Below are 17,845 nucleotides of genomic sequence, written 5' to 3'. Positions count from 1 at the left end.
GCCAGATCCCACACTAGGAGAGCTAATTGGCAAAGAAGATAAGATCTTGCCCCTCCCCCCTTGTTTGTTCACATACCACATCACTGTGGCATTGTCTGTAAACACCTTCTGCGGTCCGGGAGAGAAAAAGAGGATGAAAAGCCTGAAGTGCCAGCAAAAGAGACCTCATCTCTGACATTCATGTGCTCTTTCTGTTGAGAAGACTACCATACCCCCCCTGCACCTTAAGGAAGTCAAAAACTGCTCCCTATCCCATGTCTGAAGCGTCTGTGAACAGCTCCAGAGAGGGAACAGGTGGATGAAAGGGGAGCCCTGGATTTAGAGATAACTGCCAAATCCACCAGAGTAGTTATTTCTTGAGATAAGGTAGAGGAGGAACTACAAATTTTAAGGGATGCGTATGTTGAAGCCAAACTGACTTGAGGAACCACTGACAAACTTCCTCATGTGGAGTTTGTCCATAAGGAGCATAGGTATGGTGGATGCCATGAACCCCAGAGCCCTGAGAAATTCCATGGCTGTTATAGAGATCACAGGAAAAAGAGTTTGAAAAAAGGAAATGAGAGTTAAGGCCTTGGGAGGAGGCAGGGATGCCAACATAGGCACAGTCTGAATCCTGCATCCTAGAAAGGATTTGTAAAGGAGTTAGAAAAGACTTTGAAATTTATTGTGAACTACAGGCTTTGAAGAAGAAAAATGGCAAAATAGAGATTTTGTAACAGGATCTCTGGAAAGGATGGCTGAAAAAGAAGGTCTTCCAAGTAAGGAAATACTTGGACCCCCTGAATCCTGCAAAAAAAAATCACAGGAATGAGGCATTTGGTGAATAACCTTGGGGCAGAAGAGAGGCCAAAGGGCAAAGCAGATAATTGAAAATGCAAGGAAGCAATAGAGAAACATAAAAACTTCCTGAAAAGGGGATGAATAGGGATATGAAGATAAGCATCCTTGAGATCCAGATACACCATGCAAGCCTGAGGGAGTAGCAGAGGGAATAAAGTCTGAAGGGTTAACATTCGAAAGGAGGGCACCTTCAGAAAAGTGTTCAGATGAGAAAGGTCTAGAATTAGTCTCCAAGTACCCTCTTTCCTGGGTACTAGAAACATCCTGGAATAAACCCCCCCCTCCTTTGAGACACAGACACCTCTTGAATAGTATCTCGAGTCAAAAGATCCCGAAGCACCTCTTATGAAACCAGAAACAGAACATAGGCATTCAGACAGACAATCAAGACATGACACTCGGACTAGCAGCAAAGTAGTTCCGCGGATGGTATGTCTGGAAGTCATCTTTATGCCCTGCGCTATGCGAGGAGCATACTTGTGACATATGACACACCTTAAAAAACAACCTAAGGCTTTGGTATACTGGCCGGACATCAGGCCACCCTTGGCAGAGAATCCCTAATCTTATGAATACTGCAACCGTGATATGGAAGAGCATCATACTAGACAAATACAGTTCAAGTGAAGAGACAATAAAATACAGTACTTACAGAGTGACACTTTTGCTGGGATCTGGGGCAACTTTACCAAGTCCTTTGGTACTGTGTTTCATTTTTGGTAGTTTGTCTGCATCATAGTCTGCAGCCAATAACTCGTTACTTTCTCCAAGGGCCACCTAGAACACAGGCAACAAAGACAACATTTAGCAACTATCCTTAGCACCCAAAAAAAACCTGACATAACCAAGGCTTATATAAATAAGGCAATACTTATGTACATAATGCCTAGCTAGCAGGCTTAATATCTTACACAGGCGGTCAACAGAAAAAACAGAAAGTAATTAAATGACAATGTGCAGTTCACCTGAACAAACTGGATTCAAGACTGCCTTTACTGCCCTGCATCGTACAGACTGAAGAACCTACCCAGAAAAAAAATTACATGCTAACAGTAATGTTAATCCACACAGACAAGCACCAGACAAGACTAGGCCCATATCTAGTCTACACTGGCAGAAATAAATGAAAAAAGTGCAAATAATTTTCTGCCAAAGTGATAGATCATATAAAAGTACTGCTTCAAAGAACTATGTGCTCAAAAGACCATAATGATTTTGACGGCAGAAGTGAAAAGAGATGGGAATTTTGAAATAAACTTGAGACTACAGTGAAATAAAAAGCAGCTTTTGGAAATCCTAATGAAACTCTCACAAAAGCCTTCCAAAGCAACTGGTGTGCATGAAGCAATAAAATTCCAGCACTACAAACTCATAATAATCAGTCATATCTTCACAACCATGCTAAATATTTGATGTTTAATTATAAAGCAGCCATAATTTCAGAAAACATCACAATGACAACATTGCCAAAGTAATTTTTTTATGTCTTATGACACCTACTTCAGTAATTGCATGCTGTAATCGAAACAAGCAGCCCTTTTTATAGGGGATCATTATACATCAATAACTGACAATATAACTGAATAAATAACCTTTTTCTTCTTTCGGCTTTTCCCGGTTAGGGGTCGCCACAGCGGATCACCTGTCCGCTCATGATTGGCAGTGGAGGTTTACAGTGTTGAGTTGCCAGCCCGGCGCCCAACCTTCCACAAAAGGCACACACATTCTCGCACCTAGGGCCAATTTAGTGTGTCCAATTCACCTACAGCATTTCTTTGGGATGTGGGAGGAAATGGGAGGAAACCGGAGCACCCGGAGGAAGCCCACTCGACCACAGGGAGGACATGCAGACTCCGCACAGAAGGCACCCCAGCCGAGGATCGAACCAGGGAACCTCTTGCTGTGAGGCGGCAATGCTAACTGCTGCACAACAGCGGCCGCCCTATAACTGAATAAATAAATTTAAATAAATATAAAAATTTAAATTTTTTTTACATTAAACAAAGATTAGCAGAAGTAAATATATAAAATCTGTGAGACAATACTACCACCTTGTGGAAATATACTATATTGCAACCTAAACAAAAATCTACTTTAACATGCCTCATTTGATCAAAGAAAATCACCTATAGCTGAAAAAATATACACATATATCTATTTTAAGTTCAGCAGCAGCCAAAGACATTACTAAGATTATTCCACAGACATGCAGATTTACCTACAGAAGGGGTGGATCCACTGCACAGAATTATGAATACTTTTAAGACGGCATTTAATATGCCTATTTTTCAACAGCAGAAAACCTTTGATGGTACAATTTTGAAAGGGGTCATTGTTTTGTTTGTAGGTTTAGTTCTAAAAATAACCAATTTATAAGTACTGACCACTGACAGTCTCATATACAAGAATTATTTATTTAACCATTTACTCTTCTCAGTTTTTTATGATGGCAAAACTTCACACCAGCTGAAAACAAGACAGTGTTGGAACATTTAAGTGACATTAAATGTGGCAAAGAAAGTTATGCTTTACATAAACACACTTCAAAGCATCCCGGTGTAACATCAGTTGGAGTAGAGTTAAAACTGTGATATAGTTCTGTGCTACAAGGTTTGCTTCCCTCAGTCCTCATTTGCTTACTACATGACCTTGAGCAAGTCACTTAAACATCTCTCATGGGTCATGCATGAAAAGGGACCGTGTCCAATGCGCCTACCTGGTTAGCAAACAAGTGTTATTACTAGATATTAAATGTACAGGTATTGATAAAATGAGCCATTACCACAGAATAGGGGAATGGCTGAAAATACTGCCAAAGAACAGAAATGGATTATCATGCTTTGGATTTTCATCTCGCATGGCTTAAATGAACTTTTGGAAATATAGATATACTACATATTTTTCCATCTATAAGAGATGTTATTTGGTGGAATAAGGGATAATCTGTGGTATTTCCATTACGTGGTGCTACTGTCTCAACATTTACATATTCACTTTTCACCAATCTTTATTTTATGTACTAAAATTGTTCATGATTAACAATATACTTCCTTAAAATTATGCAGGCACTTCCATAAATATAATTCTATCATCAATTATTGAAAGAGCTCCAGTACTTAGTAGTTATGACCACCCCTCCTGGCATGATTCAAGGGCAGTTCCCTGTGCGTTCTCCTATTAACCGGATGCATGTGGGCATTCTGAGGCAGTGCAGCAAAGTACAGTTGTGTACACTTACCATAAACATAGATGTTCGAGTGGATTCACTGTTGCAATCATCTGTGGGTTATCCCTGCGGTGGTAGCTCTTGGCCGGCCCGAATACCAGAGTTAATGTTTTTCTGCATCAGCTGCTTTTGCTTGCAGACTGACGTCAGGTCGTCAGTGCTATAAAGCAAGTCAGCTGATGCCATTACATCAGTTTTTCTTGCCCTAACCAAACAGAACCCCCAGGAGATAAGGCACCAAAGACATGGTGGTGAACAACCATTCCAAGAAGCTTATGTCTCTTAAAAGAAGATACAAGGGGGAAGGAGGGAGGGAAACCAGGACTGCAACAGCAAATACACTCAAACATCTACATTTATGGTAAGTGTACACAACTGTATTATGTTCTTAGTGTTTCACTGCTGCAGTCATCACCTGCGGGAAGATTCCCCAAAGCTGAAGAGAGGGGTGGTAGGATAGTATAGAGACCTAGGCAGGGGTAAGGAGGCCCTGCAGAACTGCAGATGCAAACCCTGCCCTAAGCTTGGAGAAAAGAGGAAGGTAATAATGCTTTTTAAAGGTATGCACAGAGGTCCAGATGGAGGCTTCCAAGATGTGCCTGGTGGGGACTCCTCTGAGGAATGCTGTGGAAGTGGAGGTTGCAATAGTGGAATGGGTGCGAACAGACTTAGGGGGAGGTGATATATCTATTTAGAGATGGTCTGCTTACAGATGGGCTTCCCCTCTGCTCCTAAGGCAAAACTGAAAAGAAGTTGATCTATTTTTCTGAAGTGTTTAGTATGGTGGGCATAAAGAAGGGGTTAGTCCTAAGGGCCACCCTGTCTGCATGGAAAATGATGACGGGCTCAATGGCCTTCAGAGCCTGCAGCTCAGAAACCCTTCCGGCTGAAGTGATGGCCAGTAAAAAGGCAGTCTTCCAAGAGAGGAATTTCATTCTGCTGAGGTAGCAGGCTCAAAGGGGAGTAGGGTCAGTTTTTCCAGAACAAAGTTAAGATCCCAGGCTATAGTGGGAGGACTTCTGGGAGGCCTAATGTTTGAAGCCCCTCTTAGGAATTGTTTAATCAAAGGGTGAGAGAACAATGGCTGGTCTGTGTTAAACTGAGCAGAAATGGCTGAAGCATGAATCTTAACCGAAGAGAAGGAGAGCCCACTATTTAGTAATTCCGCTAGGTATTCCAGGATGAGAGGGACAGCAGGTAGGGAGGAACTGGCCCCTCTGGCCTGGCACCAGGAGCAGAATCTTTTTCATTTTCCTGCATAAGATCTTCTGGTACTTGGCCAACTGGCCTCTGTGAGAATGTCCAGCACCTGCTTGCTTAGTAGGGGCCTTTCCCTTACCTTGGGAGTATCAGCCATGCTGATAGGTTGAGAGTCTGCAAGTCTGGGTGTAGCACCCCCCCCCCCTGCTTGAGTCAAGAGATTTGGGATCTGGGGAAGCTGCCAGGGGGTATGAGATGTGAGGCTGTGCAGCAGGGGGTATCAATGCTGCCTGGGTCAAACTGGAGCAATGAGGATGGCCTTGGGCTTCTCCTCCATGATCTTGATGAGTACCTTGGGAACAGGAGGAAGAGGGGGAAAGACGTATACAAAGACGGAGTTCCAAGTGAAGGTTAAGGCATCCACCTTCCATGCTAGGTGGTAATATTCCCTGGTGCAAAATTTCTTTAACTGATGGTTGAGGTGCAAAGCAAAGAGATCTACCTCTGGGTTTCCCCACACTTGAGTGACTTTGCTAAAGATTTTTCTGTGGAGCTGCCATCCGTGGGGATCCACAATGTGTCTGCTTAAGTGGTCTGCCAGGGTGTTGTTGATTCCTGGGAGGTATTGGGCTATAAGGTGTAAACCCAAGGATGAGGCAGTCAGCCAGAGGTTCGTGGCTAGCCTGCACAGGGGGTAAGAATGCATCCTCTCCCGTTTGTTGCTGTATCACATTGCTGTGGTGTTGTCTGTTTTGACAAGGAGAACCCCTGACCCGAGATGAGGCTGGAAGGATGTCAGAGCCTTCTGTACTGCAATCATTTCCTTCTGGTTGATGTGCAAGGGAAGGTGTTGGGCATACCAAAGACCCTGGGTGCACCTGCCCCCTAGGTGGGCACCCCAAGCGACATCTGAAGCGTCTGTGGTGAGGGTCTGGCCTGTGGGGCGGTGGGTGAAGAGGAGACCCTGGCTGGTGGCACATGCCTCTTGCCCACCAGAGCAACTCTGCCCTTATACAGGAGCTCAGAGGGACAGAGGTCTCCAGAGGTTGAGAATGTTGACACCAAAGGTTCCTTAGGTACCACTGAAGTTTCCTCATCCTTTATAAATGCATTCTATGAACACCTTCAGGAATGCATGGATCATGCAATCCCAAATAAAACCAAGACCCAATCCTCCAAAGGCAGACGTCCTGTCTGGTGGACCCCAGCCATAAACAAACTATACAATAGAAGGAGGAAGCTACTACATGATAGAGCAAAATCCCAAAAAGGGAAGGCATCTCTGATCAGTATTAGCAAAAAACTACAGGCACTCATAAAATCATCTAAGGCCAGCTTTGAGAGAAAAATTGCACAGGACACTAAGGATAATCATAAGGCTTTCTTTAGTTATGATAGGAACCTGGGTGGGAATTCCCAGACATGCTCAGAATTAGTCCAAAATGACAAAAAATACACCGAGCCCACAGACATTGCCAACATCCTAGCTGACAGGTTCAGTGCAAACTTCTCCCCCCTCTCCCCACCAAAAGGGCAAATATCTATCCCAACAGAGTGCTGCCCCCCTGACATCTCAGATGCTCAGGTAAGAGCCGCCCTCTCCAAAGCAAAAAACACAGCATCAATGGGACCAGATGGTGTCCCGGGCTGCGTCCTACATGAACTCCAAGAAGAGCTAAACCCAAACATAAAACTACTGTTCAATCTTAGCCTTACTACAGGATATGTACCCAAAGAGTGGCGTACAGCAACAGTGGTCCCTCTCCACAAAGGTGGTGCCTCAACGGATCCTGGAAACTATCGCCCCATAAGCCTGACTAGCTTGGTCTGCAAAGCTATGGAAAGGATCATCATGGACCTCATAAATAAAGATATTGGGGACCTACAGACACTGGATCCTACCCAGTTTGGCTTTGTTAAGGGCAGATCCTGCCTCTTAAACCTGGTCGATTTCTTTGAAACAGTCACCAAGGCCATTGACGAGGGGAAGGTGGTCCACACAGCCTACCTGGACCTCGCAAAAGCCTTCGATACAATACCCCACTGGCATTATAGATAAGCTCACCAGCTTAAATATAAACCCCTGTGTCACTAGATGGGTTGCAAACTGGCTCAAGGACAGAACCCACATGGTTAGAATTGCTGGAGCCATGTCAGACTCCAAACCAGTTACAAGTGGCGTCCCACAAGGCTCAGTCCTGGGACCTCTCTTGTTCGGTATATATTTCTCGGTACAGGCCAACACGGAAGGACTGTGGCTGACCAAGTTCGCAGATGACTGCAAACTGGGCGCCATAATCAACTCTCCAGCCGACACAAGCATCCTCCAAAAGGGCCTCATAGAAACAGACAACTGGTGCCAGAGCCATGGCCTCAAGCTAAATGCCAAAAAGTGTATAGTCATCCCCTTTGGCAAAAACAAAGTGCCCACAAATTACCACATAGGTGGTAATCCATTAAGTAAAGAAGAAGTCATTAGGGACCTGGGGACCCAAGTTGATAGCAATCTCTCATTTGACAACCACGTGGCCAAAGTGGTTAGAAAAACATTTTATATAGCCCACCTAATCATGAAGGGATTCACATCTAGATCAGGGGAGGTCATCGTACCTCTTTACTCATCCCTCATCAGGCCCATAATTGAGTACAATGCCCCTTTTGGGATGTACCTTACAGACATCTGCAGCAACTGGAAAGACCCCAAAAGTACCTCACCAAGAGGATCAAAGGGCTCAAACAGATGCCATATGCTGCCCGGTTAAAGAAACTCCAGCTCTACTCAGTGGCATACCGCCTGCTCAGAGGCGATCTGTGCCTGACGTATAAAGCCATGTCCAACCCGGAATTAATGGACATGCTGCACCTCAGAAAATCCAAATCCCATCGAGCCACGCTCGAGAGACTTGAACCTCAGCACTGAAATAAATAGGACATGCTGGAGGGACAGATTCATAACCCAGAGGCTCCCTTCACTCTGGAATAAAATCCCAGTCCAGGTTAGGCAGAGTCCCACATTGACTCTCTTCAAGAGGAATCTTGATGAGTGGATGGGAGATCGTAGGTTTACCCCGGCTATCACTTCTGTGTCACTGTTAAGACAGAGGCACAGTATACTAACCTCAAAAAAAGGCATAGCAAAATTAATTTAAAATGGGTGGCGAAAGCCAAACACACACTGGCTAGGCTTATAAATGCCCTAGGGAAGATAGCCTAGCATGAACCTATGAACCTATGAATCTATGTGCAGTCTGGCCAGAGGAATCAGAAGGATGAAAGAAGCCATGTATCCCAAGGCTTGCAGGAACTTCCTTGCTGTGAGGTGACTTTGGGATGCCAGCTGAGTAAAGTAGAGAAGTAGGAAGCTCTGCTTCTCTGGGGGAAGGAAGGCCATTTGAGATGCTGTGTCCAGCAGAGCTCCCAGGAAGATGATACCCCTGGAGGAGTCTGCTTTGATTTCCTCTCGTTGATGGTGAATCCAAAGAAAGTGAGAAGGGTTTTGACAGAAAGTAAGTCCTGCAGGAGCTTTTCTTTGCTCTCTGCCTGAATGAGGCAGTTGTCCAGATAGGGCTATATCTGAATGTTTTTCTGTCTGCAGAATGCTATGGCCGGGGCCAGACATCTGGTGAAAACCCTGGGAGCAGTAGATAAGCCAAAGGGAACAGCAAAGAACTGAAAGTGCTGTGAGCCTGCTCTGAAAACGCAGGAATTTTCTGCAGGACTCCCTTACGGGGACATAGAGGTATGCATCTTTTAGGTCTAGGGTCACTAACCAGGCATTTTTTGTCAGCATAGGCAGCAGCTGCTGCAAAGTTAACATTCTGAATTTGGGGACCAGCAGGGAGGTGTTCAGAATGGACAGATCCAGGATGGGGGTGCCAAGTGCCCTCCTTTCTGGGAACAAGGAATAGCCTGGAATAGAAGCATTTACCTGTTTGACCTGCGGGAACAGGTTCTACTGCCCCCTGGGGACATGAGAGTTTGGACTTGTTTTAATGCCTCTGACAACTGATTTGGTGGCAAGTCTGGGTACCCTCTGGGAATAGGGAATTCATTGAAAGTGAATTTGTATCCCTGAAAAATTATCTTTAAGACCCATTGGTCCTTGGTTACAGCCAGCCAATTTTCTTTGCAGAGGGATAGCCTTCCTCCAACCTTTTGGGTGAAGGGAGGGCAGAGAGGGTGGGGGGAGTCATTGAGAGTTTTTGCCATAGAGGGACAGCTTACAACTCCCTGCCTTAAAGGTGGATATGGTCTACTGCTTGGTTCTCTGTTGTCCCTGCTATACGGACCTGGGTGGCCTGTCCCTGCAGGGCTTGGTTTGCCCCTGTCTGCTAGTGGCAGGAAAGGACCAGTGCTTAGAGGGAAAGTTCCTGCTGAATCTAGTAGGTTGAACCTGAAAGAAATCTTTTACTGTTTGCATAGATTTTGCTTTGTCTTCCATTTTTTGAGCACCTCTTCTGCTTTTTCCCCAAACAAGCGGTTTTGTCCAAAGGTGCATCAATTAACTTTGACCTGACATGATCAGGTAGAGGTTGTTCCTTCAACCATGCATGTCTCAAAATGACAGATCCTTCCACTGCTGCCCTGCTAGAGGCTTCTAGTGCATCATATCTGCAGTGTAAAGAATGCCTAACTACTTGACAAGTGTAGTGCAATAAATCTGCTAACTCCTTAGAATTGGCACAGTCATGAAAGGTAGAAATCTTTTGCTTTAATAGTTCCAAAGTGTACAGTTGATATTTTAACATATGGAACTAACAGTTGAGAGCTCTGATGGCTAAAGTTGCAGAGATGTATACTTTTTTAGCTAATCTGTCCAGAGTTCTGGCCTCTATCAGGAGTAGTAGGGTTCTTTGCAGAACTACCCTAGATCCTTTGGGGCCCTTTGTAATGACCTCCGGGTCTGCAGCAAGATTTCTGCAGAGGCATTTGTGAGTGTCTGGTACTCTGTAATACCCGTCAGGCTTACTGGGAGCAGGAGAAAGAGCATCTGGGGCTAAACTGGATTCAAGGAAAACACCATCCACCATATTCAAAACAGGGGGATAGCAAGGGGTCTGTGCTGAGGAAGGTCTAGAAATTCTCTTAGCCTTTTCCTGGACTGAGGGAAGTCCTGAAATTCCTATTGGAAATGCTCCCTGATGGTATGGAGGGTTTCCCCAAAGGAAAAGTCTTCTGGTGGGGAAGCAGAAGGGATTGATTCCTCTGCATCTGAATCCTCAAGCAGAATAGTCTGAATAATCTGATTCCTCAGAATCTTGCTCTGTCAATAATTCCGGAGAAGGGAGTCTTTTTCTTTTAGAAGAGGCCACTGCCCCTGATAAGGGAAATAAGATCTTCCGCCATCTTAAGTATCTGGGCCTGGGGTGGAGGGGAGGGAGGAAGATGGTGGCTAGAGGAAGATTTCCTAAGGGTGGCCTGGCTTCTAGGCTTAAGAGAAGTCATCAGTCTAAGATTAGTGGTAGCCGGGTGAGAAGACGTTGGTTTCTGACGAATTGGTAGTGCAAAATACATCCTCGGACGGTACCTGTTAAATGGCTCCGGACCCAACCAAGGCAGAGGCAGCCAAAGTCTCTGAAGACAAAGAAGATTTCTGTGGTATACGGGACTCCAAAAGGGTCTTGGTAGAGGCCTGCATGGCAATCGCATCGGGCATCAGGGGCTGCGAAAGCTCCTCACTGAATTTCGGAATACTGACGACCTGCATAGCAGAGGAGTCGTTGGAAGCTTGGCTTTGTGAGGTCTGTCTCTATCCTTACGCTTTTTCAGAGGTTCTGCTGAAGGTTGGTTAACCGACGCCATATGAGAAGACGGAGGACAAAAATAGCTATCTAGAAAAAGAGCTCTCCGACGAATAGTTCTCGCGTTAGAGAGGGCACAGAACCAACAGTAGGCTACGTCGTGGTCTGGTCCTAAACAAGTGACGCAGTAAGAATGGAAATCTCAGTGTGGGATTTGCTTTCCACAGGCGAGACAGTTAATTTTTTCAGACACTGTTTAAGTGCAAGAAAGAGAGATTCCCAACAGGGTACTCAGCTTTAAAAGTTTTCAGCTGTGATCCGAACTCTGGTAGCGACCAACTAGCACACTTGCAAACTTCTGCTATGGGCTCCACGGCAAGAAAGACTGATGTAATGGCATCGGCTGCCTTGCTTTATAGCACTGACTACCTGACATCAGTCTGCAAGTGACAGCAGCTGACACAGAAAAACAGTGACACTGGTATTCGGGCCAGTCGAGAGCTACAACAGCAGGGATAGCCCACAGGTGATGACTGCAACAGTGAAACACGAAGAACATCTGCCTCATGTACACAGACAACCCTCTCCTCTTACCTCCCAACACTCAAGACTTGTGAGAGATGCACTCACCAAATTGGAAGCTATGCATCCTCCAGCCAAGACCGGACTAGCTGGTCAAGAGGAGAAGGTCAACACCTGCACCACACCACATGAAACAGCCCTCCAGAACACCCACTATCACAACTTTCACATAAAAGCACAAACCACACACCCACCTTTGCAGAGGCACTCAATACAATTTTACCCAAACAGCAGAGACCTCCAAGACAGAAATGCACTCACCACAACACAGCACAAACCACAGGACGTACACAGTGCAATGAAAAAGTATTTGCCCCTTCCTGATTTCTTATTTTTTGCATGTTTGTCACACTTAAATGCTTCATATCATCAAACAAATGTAAATATTAGACAAAGATAACCCAAGTAAACACAAAATGCAGTTTTTAAGTGATGATTTTATTTATTAAGGAAAAAAAACTATTCGAACATACATGGCCCTATGTGAAAAAGTAATTGCCCCCTAAACCTAATAACTGGTTGTGCCACCCTTAACAGCAACAACTGCAATCAAGCATTTGCGATAACTGGCAATGAGTCTTTCACATCACTGCTGAGGAATTTTGGCCCACTCTTTGCAGAATTGTTTTAATTCAGCCATATTGGATGGTTTCTGAGCATGAACCGCCTTTTTAAGGTCATGCCCCAGCTTCTCAACTGGAGTCAAGCCCAGACTTTGACTAGGCCACTCCAAAACCTTCAGTTTGTTTTTTTAAGGCATTCAGAGGTGGACTTGCTGCTGTGTTTTGGATCATTGTCCTGCTGCAGAACCCAAGTGTACTTCAGCTTGAGGTCACGAACTGATGGCCGGACATTCTCCTTCAGGATTTTTGGTAGAGAGCAGAATTCATGGTTCCAATCAAAGCAAGTTGTCCAGGTTCAGAAGCAGCAAAGCAGCCCCAGACCACCACACTACCACCACCATGTTTGACTGTTGGCATGATGTTCTTTTTCTGAAATGCTGTGTTACTTTTACGCCAGATGTAATGGGACGCACACCTCCAAATTCAACTTTTGTTTCGTCAGTCCACAGAATATCTTTCCAAAAGTCTTGGAGATCATCAAGATGTTTTTTGGCGAAAGTAGAGCCTTTATATTCTTTTTGGTCAGCAGTGTTTTTTGCCTTGAAACTCTGCAATGCACGCCATTTTTGCCCAGTCTTTCTTACGGTTGAGTCACGAACACCGACCTTAACTGAGGCAAGTGAGGCCTGCAGTTCTTTAGATGTTCTGGGTTCTTTTGTGAGCTCTTGGATGAGTTGTCGCTGTGCTCTTGGGGTAATTTTTGTAGGCCGGCCACTCCTGGGAAAGTTCACCACTGTTCCATGTTTTCTCCATTTGTGGATAATGGCTCTCACCGTGGTTTGCTGGAGTACCAAAGCTTTAGAAATGGCTTTGTAACCTTTTCCAGGCTGATAGATATCAATTACTTTGTTTCTCATCTGTTCCAGAATTTCCTTATATCGCGGCATGATGTCTTTCCTTTTGGGGATCTTTTGGCCTACTTCACTTTGTCTGACAGGTTCTATTTTAAGTGATCTCTTGATTCAACAGGTCTGGCAGTAATCAGGCCTGGGTGTGGTTAGTGAAAATGAACTCAGCTTTCCCAAAAATGTGATTAACCACAGTTACTTCATGATTTAGCAAGGGGGGCAATTACTTTTTCACATAGGGCCATGTAGGTTTGGGTAGTTTTTTTCCGCCTTAATAAATAAAATCATGACTTAAAAACTGCATTTTGTGTTTACTTGGGTTATCTTTGTCTAATATTTAAATTTGTTTGATCTGAAACATTTAAGCGTAACAAACATGCAAAAAAATAAGAAATCAGGAAGGGGGCAAATACATTTTCATTGCACTGTAGATCACCTCCACAGTGTGCCCCTTACCCTAAGCCCATAAGGCTAAACACCTTGCCCAATACAGTAATCATAGGTGACTCAATAGTGAGGCACACAGATGTCCCACTCACTAGGTTGAATAAGGAGAAGGTAACAGTCAGCTGTCTATGAGGTGCCAGAATCTGACAACGCACGCACTCAGGCCACTCCACAGCAAGTACAAGTATGACTTTGTCATTGTCCATGTGGATGTGAATGACCTGAGACGCACCTCCCCTGGACCACATGAAGAGACACATGGTGGAGCTCTTGGATTATGTGGCCCAGGCAGGTATGACACTAGTCCTGAGCAGTATCCTACCATCATCCAGAATAATACCGCAGTACAAACAAAAATGATTGACTTCAACAATTGGCTTAAGTTTCTGGTGTCATTCTAAGGAGATCCAGCATCTGTCTGCTTGGGATGACATTACTGACAGACCTCTATGCTTTGCCACAGATAGCCTTCATCTGTCACCCCTGGGTTTCCGGGTACTGGCAAAGGCTCTTGCCACCCCTATAGTGCCTTTTTCAGGTGGTGTTCCAAAGACCAAATTACCATAGTAACAGCTATAAATAAATGCAATCTGAGGGTCATGCTGCTCAACACTAGAAGTCTAAATCTCAAGATGCACTTTCTCAAAGCACTCCTCAAAATGGAGAACATAGACATTTGTGCTGTAAATGAGACCTGGTTTAAAGCGGCAGAAAGCACCCCTGCATTACCAGGCTATAACTCATTCCACACCTTTCAGCCCCAAAACATGGAACGAAGCTCCAAAGATGGTGGTGTCTCCATATTCATAAAGGATATGCACACCTCGAGACTAATAGCCCAGCATAATGCGTCTGAGATACTTCAGGTGCAACTAACATTGGGTAAGACTGCAATCCAGGTCATAGCCTGCTATAGGTCCCCAACCATGTCCCTAGACTCTCACTCCACGTTCCTAAGCACCCTGGAATCTATCAAGATCCAACCCAACACTCATACTAGGAGAGTTCAACTACCCCCTCCATCAACTGGGAAAACTACTCTTGTACACAGGCCCATCACTTCCTGAAATGCAGCAATTTCAATGCCCTGGACCAGCTCATTCTGACCCCCACTAGAGGAAGCAACAGCCTTGACCTGGTTATTACTAATATGGGTGACCGTTGCTCTATACCAATAATCAATCCCTCCCTGGTCAGATCAGACCATAAACTAATCACCATGAAAATCCACGTCTCACCCACACCCCCCACAAACATAACCACCTTGAAACACTTCTCCAAAGCTGACTTTGGACTCTTAAAAACAGAGGTGGCTAACTTCACGGCACCCATGCCAATGGAAAATAGCTACATGACTGCAGAATCATACAACAATGCACTGTACGAACATGTACATAAATGCAAGGAACTAGCCATACCCAATAGAACCAAGATGCTCTCTTCCAAAAAAAAGGAAGCTAATCTGGTGGTCCCCTGACATTAATAAACTCTACAACAGAAGGAAGAAAATGTTGCAGAAAAAGGTGAAGTCCCAAGACTGGAAAAACTTCCTTATTAGCCTCAACAAAAAGTTGACATCCCTCATCAAATCCTCTAAAGCCAGCTATGAAGGCAGAATTGCGGCAGACACTAAAAACAATCACAAAGCCTTTTACAGTTATAGCAAGAACCTCCACAGCAATACCCAGATTTGCTCTGAGTTACTGCACAATGGTACCTCCCATACTGAGCCAACAGATATTGCCAACACACTGGCCGACAGATTCAGTGCCAACTTTACCCCCGCCCCCCACAAAGGACCAATCACAATACCGGAAGAACTCCAGGCACCCAGAATTACTGCAGCCCAGGTTAAAACTGCATTGCCCAAGGCCAAGAATACAGCTTCCATGGGACCCGATAATATCCCTAGCTGTGTTCTGCATGAACTACAAAGCTAAATGACACCACATCTGTGTGCCCTGTTCAGTCACAGCCTCACCTCAGGCTTTGTCCCCACAGAATGGCGCACTGCTACAGTCATTCCTCTCCATAAAGGGGGAGTGACTACAGATCCTGGGAATTATCACCCCATTAGCCTGACTAGTCTGATATGTAAAGCTATGGAGCGCATCATCATGGACCTGATTAACAAATATATAAAAATCTCCAAACTCTGGACCCCACGCAGTCTGGGCTTTGTGAAAGGGAGATCATGCCAGTCACCAGGGCTGTGGATGAAGGTAAGGCAGTGCATACAGCCTACCTCGATCTGGCCAAGGCCTTTGATACCATTCCTCACTCTGGAACTATTGCTAAACTCATCAAACTAGGCATCAACCCTTGTATCACTAGCTGGGTTACAAATTGGCTCACAGATAGAACACACAGTGCGAAAGTAGTGAACTCCAAGTCAGACTGCTGACCAGTCACGAGTGGTGTCCCACAGGGATCAGTCTTGGGTCCTCTCCTATTCGGCATCTACTTCTCAGAAGTCCAGGCCAACACAAAGGGACTCTGGCTGACCATGTCCGCAGACGACTGCAAGCTGGGAGCTATTATTAACTCCCCAAGGATTATAAGAGATCTGGGGACTTAGGATAACAGCAACTTCTCTTTTGACCACCACATTGCCACTGTGGTCAGGAAGTCCTATGTGGCACATCTCATTACAAGGGTTTTGTATCCAGGAATAAAGAGGTCATAGCCTCACTCTACTCTTCCCTCATTAGACCAATCATCGGGTATAATGCCCCATTTGGCATGTACCTCACTAGACATTAAACACATGTCCTACACAGACAGACTCAAAAGATTCCAGCTATTCTCTGTCTCATATTGCCTCCTTAGAGGCAATCTCTGCTTGACTTACAAAGCCATACCTGACCCAGCTCTGTTAGAAATGCTACATCTAAAGAAATCCCAATCCCTCCACACCACACCACACCACACCCTCCAGAGACCTCAACCTCATTACCACAATCAACAGAACATGTTGGAGGGCCGGGTTCCTCACCCAGAGACTGCCCATGCTCTGGAATAGATTTCCCAAATCTTGATAAGTGGATGGGTAATAGAAAGTTCACCCCGGGGATCACTCCCCAAGTGATGCAGACATACTTTCCTGTGTTCAGTGGGCTTCCATCGATGTGGTAATTAGTGTGAACTGAGTTTTTCCCAAAGGGGATGACTACGCATTTTTTGTTATTACGCTTAAGGCTATGGTTTCAACATCAGTCACTGGTTTCAGTAAGGCCTTTCTGTAGGAGGTCTGCATCACTTGGGGAGTTAATAATGGCATCCAGCTTGCAGTCGTCTGTGACCTTGGTCAGCCAGAGTCCCTCAGTGTTGGCCTGGACTTCTGAGAAGTAGATGCTAACAGGAGAGGACCCAGGACCGATCCCTGTAGGATTCCATTCATGACGGAGTCCACTACTTTCACACTATGGGTTCTATCTGTGAGCCAATTTGCATCCCACCAAATGATATAGGGGTTGATGCCTAGTTTGGTGAGTTTATCAATAATTCCAGAGTGAGAAATGGTATCAAAGGCCTTGGCCAGATCGACGTAGGCTGTATGAACTACTTTACCCTCATCCACAGCTCTGGTGACTGACTCAAAGAAGTCAACCAGGTTGAGCAGGCATGATCCACCTTTCACAAAACCAAATTGCGTGGGGTCTAGAGTTTGGAGAGTCCCTATATCCTTGTTAATTAGGTCCATGATGATGCGCCACACAGCCTTACATATCAGACTTGTCAGGCTAATGGGGCGATAATTTCCAGGATCTGTAGTTACCCCTCCTTTATGGAGAGGGATGACTGCAGCACTGCGCCATTCTGTAGGGACAAAGCCTGAGGAGAGGCTGTGAGTGAACATGACACATAGATGTGGTGCCAGTTTACTTTGTAATTCATACAGAACACAGCTAGGGATATTATCGGGTCCCAAGGAAGCTGTATTCTTGGCCTTGGACAATGCAGCTTTAACCTGTGCTACAGTAATGCTGGGTGCCTGGCATTCTTCCAGTATTGAAATTGGTTCTTTAGGGGATAGAGAGGGGTAAAGTTCGCACTGAATCTGTCGGCCAGTATGTTGCCAATATCTGTTGGCTCAGTATAGGAAGTACCACTGTCCAGTAACTCAGAGCAAATCTGAGTATTGCCATGGAGATTCTTGATATAACTATAGAAGACTTTGTGGTTGTTTTTAGTGTCTGCCGCAATTCTGCCTTCACAGCTGGCTTTGGAGGTTTTAATGAGGGATGTCAACTTTTTGTCGAGGCCAATAAGGGAATTTTTCCAGTCTTGGGACTTCACCTTTTTCTGCAACAATTTCTTCCTTCTGTTCTAGAG

The 17,845-nt window shown here is 45.0% G+C and overlaps 1 protein-coding gene across 3 annotated transcripts in view; it reads right to left on the bottom strand.

Annotated features, from left to right (window-relative positions):
• Positions 1-17,845, bottom strand: part of PARP2 (poly(ADP-ribose) polymerase 2) — a 1,124,938-nt gene that overhangs the window by 78,107 nt on the left and 1,028,986 nt on the right. For all 3 annotated transcript variants that reach the window (XM_044058251.1, XM_044058252.1, XM_044058253.1), the window contains one exon: positions 1,496-1,620. In XM_044058251.1, the coding sequence (XP_043914186.1) occupies positions 1,496-1,620 (125 nt within the window). The remainder of the gene's footprint in view (positions 1-1,495; positions 1,621-17,845) is intronic.

Source organism: Protopterus annectens, chromosome 16.part0 (genome assembly GCF_019279795.1).
Source record: "Protopterus annectens isolate FY-2018-M chromosome 16.part0, PAN1.0, whole genome shotgun sequence".
Lineage (NCBI taxonomy): Eukaryota > Metazoa > Chordata > Ceratodontiformes > Protopteridae > Protopterus > Protopterus annectens.
This window is presented reverse-complemented; position numbering and strand designations above follow the sequence as displayed.